Genomic DNA, 7,032 nt, shown 5'->3' with positions numbered 1-7,032 from the left:
TTAACATTTTTACAAAAGATATATATATATATATAATATAAATCCTTTCCAAAAAATACGATGGAAATAATCATATTTGTTTCATAAACATGTGCGATTTAAAGAAATGAAACGATTCTGATTTATGGCACTAATTTTACGTGCTTCCAAATCAAATTCTAAATTCTAATTTGTCGAAAATTTAATTCAAAAATTTATTAATATACAAATCATTTCACAAAAATTCTGACCGTGTTACGTATTTAATAAAGAGCATGTGGATCGGATTACAAAGCAATTAAAGTAATTTCTACTCATCAGTACTTGAGCTTGGAACGTATACAGTTTCTCACGAATTTATCGGGGAAAGTAATACATTAAGATAGTATGATATATTCGCTGAGGAAAGCACCGATTCATTGTTCAGTCAAATGTTGGTTCATGGGAAGAGAAATCGACGAGCGACCTGTTCGCACGATCGATTTCCTGGTATTTGAGATAATGACGTTATCAACACGCTTCCCGATTTCGACACGACCAGAAAAATGTGCGTGCAATTTTATTTTAAAAAATGGCAATAGCATCGTCTCGATTTTTTAGAAACGCGTGAGAGGATCATGGGACAATAAAACTTTCTCTTTATAGTTTCAGAAGAATGAGACAGATCTCAGATGCCCTCCCTAGCAAGCAATACCGCGCTCGATTAGACAAATTGTCTAATTTGTAATTACGTGCATGAAACGTTATAAAGGAGCGCATACGTCAGTAAATTCGCGTAATGATCCCAATCGCCAGGTCGTGACAATTCGTTGAAAACATATTAATCCTTTCCGTCGAGGTCTAAATCATCTCGTCGAGGCTTATGAGATACACGCGATAGTATTAATCTGTGCAATATGATGTGATGATGATTCTTTGATGCGATAAACTGATGTGGTAGACATTTTAAATTCGAGCTTTAAAATTAATATTTTTAAAAAATCCTAATTTAGAAATGTCATTTTTTAAGGAAATATAGTGTTATATATGTATTGCCGATAATACGAAGAAGTAATTTTTTACATTGTACATATCTTTCTTTAATTTTTGTTATCATATATTCTTATAATAAAGAAAAATTAAAATTCTTATTAAAAGAAAATTTTTTTTTGTATTAACTACATAAGATTTTGTAATTTATTCTCTTTCTTGAAATTTAGTTTGTCAAACGCTCTTTGTTTTCGATTATTAATTTGTTGAAAATAACAAGTATTGAAAAGAAATTGATACAAAATTGACGAAAATTATTTGTGCAAAAAACATTCAGCGATTGTAGCATATTGTATAAATACGTACCATTATAAAAATAAGAAATTTTTTTCCCTCATTAAAAAAGAAAAAGAGTTGAACATTCATAACTCTGTTTCTCATTAATATTTATCTATAGACAATCACGCCAATATGTATAATCAATAATACGAGCAGTAATGATGGACGATGTCTGATCTACATATTTTCTTATGATGTAATCTCGTAATTTTATCCGCATGTGCATTTACGCACCATGCAGTTATCACTAACTGCATTCACGAATGCAACGCCAACTGTATTCTAGGTTGTATTTGTAAGCAGAAATACGTGAGTTTCACGTGCTGAATTCGCGAAACGTTTAATAAATACGTTTTACCGGATGGAACACACAAGTGAATCGTATTCACACTTTATTAAGTGAGTTTTATATTACACAGACTTGCTTTGTTCGTGCAATTGTATATACTTTGGCATGTGATATAAACTATTATATATTTATGTGAAAAATAATAATCTAGAAATCACTATTTTAATAATAAAATTTTTCAATCATTAATTATCGCAAGTATTATTTTACTGAAAATTTTAAAACATTTTCCCTCTTTAATTTTTAAATTATTAAATTTTTCCAGCGTTATGTTCAATCCTTTCATCCTAATAACATTGCAGATTCACTTTCGTAAAATCAATCGTTTATATTTAAATAATGTTCCCACAATGAGGTGTAAAATAAACTCTTGCGGTACGTGACTTGTGACAAGTTTAAAATCTAAATAAAATTTGCAAAATTTGCAAGTTTGACGAGAGAAATAAATATGAAAAACAGGGATCTTTCGCGAAGAACGAGCAAACTTAGCTCACTGATCACTCACAGATAGGATGAGGAGAGTCATCCGTATTATTCTTTGCAGAGAACTGTCGCGAGCTCTTCGTCACTGAATGGTTCGCAAAAGTTCATGGAAAGCGCAATCAAAGGTCGGATCGTTTTGCTTCGCGGCAGCTTTCGAGTTCACGGATCGACTGCGCGCGCGATACATCTAGCTCGCAGAAACATCCGTTCTCCGTTTCTCCGAGCCAGTACCAGGCTCGCCATCTGACGGTTGCGCCGAAGCGCTTTGTGAGATGACAAGAGCGATATAAGGAATTAATATTCGCAACGTGTTAATTACAAAAAATCGATCGAGACAATTTTCAAGATATTTCATAACGAGTATATATATATAAAACTTCGATAATTCGCATCAGCAAAATATTATTTCGAATGTGAAATGTCATGTGTTTTTTATTGTTTTTTGAATATTGCAATAACTGTGCAAAACATTAACAGTTTATTTGTTTCATGATAAATGTGCAAACTTTATCGTTTAAATACGAAATAAATTGTTTACATTCGTTACGAAACATTTCGTAGCGTTGGGTAAATTAATTACATATACGTATAATCGTACGATATAAATATCTATTACAAAAATTACACACATCCAAAAAATATTTTTAGCAAATTTTAATAAAATCTTCATTATAATTCTCATTAATCGCATAAATCAACATATATTTTAATTTATAATTTCATATTTGTTACTTTATTCAACATTATATCTCAATTAATAAAATATTTGCATTACAATTTTTAATATTTATAGGTAACATTTAAAAAAGAGCTTCAAAAGACAGAGAGTTATGTCACATTATAAAAAAAATGATCTATTTACGATGATAAAATATCAGACACGTCTTGAGAGATTACTTTAACACTAGACTAGACTAACTATCTTTAGCAATGTAACAAGAAACAAACCGAAATACAAACCGTTCTAACGATCACAAGAAAATAAATAACATAATTTGAGAATTGTCATTAAATAAATGATATATTATATATATATCTTTCGTCATTCCTCTTTTCTAAGCTTTTTGGATGATTCTTCCATTGATTCCAGCCATAGCTGAAGTTCTTTGGTGGGCTCCGGTCTACGTGTGCTCGGTTCAATTTCAGCGATTAAATCCGTCACCGGTATTTTTAATCCGGTTACAGTTTGTCTACTTAATACAACAGCACGGACAAAATTATCCGTGAGGCTAACAAACTGTTGCTCTACGTAAAAGTGTTTATCTTCCCAGTAAATAAGCTGTAAGAACGCAAACGAGAATCAGAATAGACTTAATTATTGTGAGCAATTTAATTGTAAATGGATAAAACTAAGACAGAGTGCAAAAAGTATCGACCTTTGTCGTAATCTTGTACGGCATAAACATAGGAACCGCACGGCGATATCTTATAGTGGAAGCACCTTGAACGGCACCACCTCTTCTTTTTGCGATCGCTGCGTAGATTCCTGATCTATCATAAAAATGGAAACGCGCAAAATCCAACTCGCGCAGATACCTCGCATTATTCATGTGTTTGAAAACCAGGTCGACATCCTGAGTAGTGCAAATACCTGTAACAAGAGAAATCTCTGTGTCAGCTATATTATTAATTAAATAATCTGAATTTTTCAAATAACTCAAATAGTTCGAATTTCTTGCTCGAATCTTAAATTGTTTGCTTTTTTTTAAATTTTAGATTGTAGAATTGTTTGGAATTGTCTACTTCTAAACTCCAATCTATTTAAATAAATTCAAATGTTTGAAAGTTCCATATATTAAGAAATAAATTCTCGGAGTTTATTACAATAATTTTACAAGATACATTTTGTTTTTTAATTATAATGAATCTTTAAACGAATGAACAATGTTTTATAGAATCGAGAAATATGTCGACATATATATACAATATATACATATATATATATATATATATGTCAACGCAACGCTGTACAGTTATTTGCTGACCTATGTTCCACACTATAAAACGGCACATTTAAAGAACGTTTGTACAGTGTATAAATACATAGTGTCATAAAGCGTGAATCCATTTAAATAATTATGAATTATGAATATATTGACGCGTACAAAATCGCGAACAGAAAAGGTATATATTAAACCTAGTCTTTGCAAAATATCGCCTGTAATATATCTCCATTGTGGCTTCCTTTTTTTAACGTAATATTATTATTCGTGAACTTGTATTCTGATACAAATATGATAATGATATGATATAATTTTGCACGAGATTTACATCTTTGTACATTGGATAATTAATGTGTATCTTACAGAATTAACAAAGCAATCTATTAATATTTATTAATAATTATAATTAATATTGTAATTTAGTAATACGAGAATTTACCATAAATCGTTGTCGTATCAAAAAGCTTTTTCTTTTTCTCAAAAAGTCTGCCCCATATGACAGTGGCGATAATTCTCACAAAGTAGTTCACATCGAATAGGAAGTAGAGAATGGCAATTATTGCCACGCCACAAGAACACAGCATTGCTAGCTTCTTACTGACGTCTTTCTTGATATCTGAAAAACTGCACGATAACACAGACTCGATGTACGCTTTCTTACAGTCGGCAGAGAACTGACCGTGAATAGTACTCCGATACGTCTGCGGCCTCCGATATACGGGAGAACCGGTTCAGGCAGCATGACCAGAAAGAGACGCTTCAATATTCTGTCACGATTAAGCGTGTTTAAGCATTTAATCAAATCGGAAATTTACAAACAAAATTATAACAGAATATTTCACATTTATATAACGCACTTATGTGACGAATTTATTGATATACTAAAAGAGAAAACGAAAAAAAAAGATATTAATCGATGTGTAGATAATTACTATCTCTATTTTTTTTAATTAAATCACTGACATTTTTATTGAAAGAAATTTACACACGCACACGCACATACATATATATATATATATATATACAATATATAATATACATATAATATGTGTATGGTTTTATATAAACACACATAAGAGTCCCGAAAAAATTTTTCTATTTAGATTTTCGGACAAATAGAGACAAAGAGAATTCGGACAAATTCGGATAAGTAGAGAATTAATTTTGACAAATATAAATTGATTAAAAATATTTCTTACAATTATCTAAATTTTAGCCATCATTATCTCTCTCTGATTACCAGATTTCAGATAAATTAAGATAAAATTGATTGCTATATTAAGAACGGGGTTGTCCAGTCCTTTTACCAAATTTTATCAATTTCTATCGAACATTTGATATAAGACACTTTGATTTAAGGAGTATAGAAATACGTAAGACTCTTATTATCTGTCTTGATAAATCAGTGACCCTGCTTAAACACAGACCTCAATTAATTATGCTCACACATATTTTATATCCGCATATCCGATTATATCCAATATCGCATATCCGATTAGACGAAATCTATAATCGTAATATGTAAAAGAAAAATAAACTGAAAGATATGAGAAGGTTGAAGTTATGATGAAACAATGTGTTTAATTTAATAGATTTATATTATATTTCTTTCAATGTGTGAAGGCACCTAATATACTATATAAGTACGCAGGCATCCATTGTTACATGGTAAATACTTTAATAATTGTTACTTCCCTGCCGTATATATACGTTTCCCATTGAGGCGACTATATGCCAAAAATTTCAGAGCTGTAACATATACTTATAGTATGAAATATATATATATTCCACACTTTACATACATAACATACGTATATATACATATACATATGTATATCTTATCAGTTATCGCTAGTAGCGCATTAAATATTTTACGTCTTTTTATATATAATATATATTTTGTAATGTAATAATATATTCACAATTTTTTTCTCTCTTGATGAGATAAATTAATGTAAATAATGGCACAAAAAACCACTTCGCTTTTAATTTTGAGATATTATTTTATCTTGATGCAAAAATATTATACATACAATTTATTGGGTCAATCAAAAAGTTTGATTCGATTTTTAGCTGGCGTCACATACATGTAATAAGCAACAATTCTATTAATATTTATACATTATATATTAATACGATTTTTAAGCTGACAACTTCAGCTATCATTTGCGCATAGCACTTATATAGCGTTTAAGTGATACATATATTAATTAAAAATGAGAGTTAAGAAAGTATATTTGCATCATATTATGTTATTTAAGTTTAAAAAAAATGTAAATGTTTCTGCTGCTACCGACAACATTTGTAAAGTTTATGGAGATACTGCACTGACTACTAAAACAGTTAGAAAATGGTTTGCACGTTTTAAACATGATGATTTTAACTTATTGTTAGAAGATAAACCACGCCCCGGACGCTCAATAGAAGTGGATGATGATTTCATTATCAATTTAATCAAAAATATTTTAACTGTTTGAATAGTCACTGTAGTATCTCCATAAACTTTACAAATGTTTTCGGTAACAGCAAAAACATTTACATTTTTTCTAAATTTAAATAACATAATAATAAATAATAATGATACAAATGCACTTTATTAACGCTCAGTTTTAATTAATAAATGCAGTACTTAAATACAATATAAATGCACTAATGTTATGCGCAAATGATAGCTGAAGTTGTCACCTGAAAGATCGTATATAATATATTAAAGATTATGTCAATAGTGTTACTTATAATACATATATGTGACGCCAGCTATTGAAAATCCAATCAAACTTTTTGATTGGCCCAATAATTTTCACAATCTGCAATACGCCAGATTTTAATACTTTAATATTTTAATTTGATATCTTACATCATCTTTTTTTATATTCATATGTGTAAATAAAATATTATATAATTATAATACATAAAGATAACAGAAGCAATTTTGAGCTTGCGTTTTTGTTTTAAAAATTTCTTGTTGCG

General features: G+C 29.7%; 2 protein-coding genes across 2 annotated transcripts in view; both read right to left on the bottom strand.

Moving 5' to 3' along the window:
- Positions 1-2,318, bottom strand: part of LOC115238003 (tetraspanin-9) — a 13,058-nt gene extending 10,740 nt beyond the window's left edge. Inside the window, exon 1 of the mRNA XM_029811473.1 lies at positions 2,142-2,318. The gene's annotated coding sequence lies outside the window, so the exon portion shown is untranslated. The remainder of the gene's footprint in view (positions 1-2,141) is intronic.
- Positions 2,319-2,575: 257 nt separating this feature from the next.
- On the bottom strand, positions 2,576-4,859 carry LOC115238004 (protein THEM6). The gene is made up of 4 exons (XM_029811475.1): positions 4,742-4,859; positions 4,502-4,678; positions 3,496-3,710; positions 2,576-3,398 (listed from the first exon to the last, which is right to left on the bottom strand). Exons 2-4 carry the CDS (start codon positions 4,644-4,646, stop codon positions 3,162-3,164), a joined length of 597 nt encoding a protein of 198 aa, XP_029667335.1. The 5' UTR covers positions 4,647-4,678; positions 4,742-4,859; the 3' UTR covers positions 2,576-3,161.
- Between the last annotated feature and the right edge of the window lie 2,173 nt (positions 4,860-7,032).

This window comes from Formica exsecta, unplaced genomic scaffold (assembly GCF_003651465.1).
Source record: "Formica exsecta isolate Colony F162 unplaced genomic scaffold, ASM365146v1 scaffold318, whole genome shotgun sequence".
In the NCBI taxonomy this organism is placed as follows: domain Eukaryota; kingdom Metazoa; phylum Arthropoda; class Insecta; order Hymenoptera; family Formicidae; genus Formica; species Formica exsecta.
This window is presented reverse-complemented; position numbering and strand designations above follow the sequence as displayed.

Excerpts from the sequence above, each read along its gene's own strand:
- LOC115238004 (XM_029811475.1), bottom strand. The coding sequence starts at position 4,646 with ATGCTGTGTTCTTGTGGCGTGGCAATAATTGCCATTCTCTACTTCCTA. Across the intron at positions 3,711-4,501 it reads TGATACGACAACGATTTATG|GTATTTGCACTACTCAGGAT; the intron begins GTAAATTCTCGT and ends CTCTTGTTACAG. Across the intron at positions 3,399-3,495 it reads CGTACAAGATTACGACAAAG|CTTATTTACTGGGAAGATAA; the intron begins GTCGATACTTTT and ends GCGTTCTTACAG.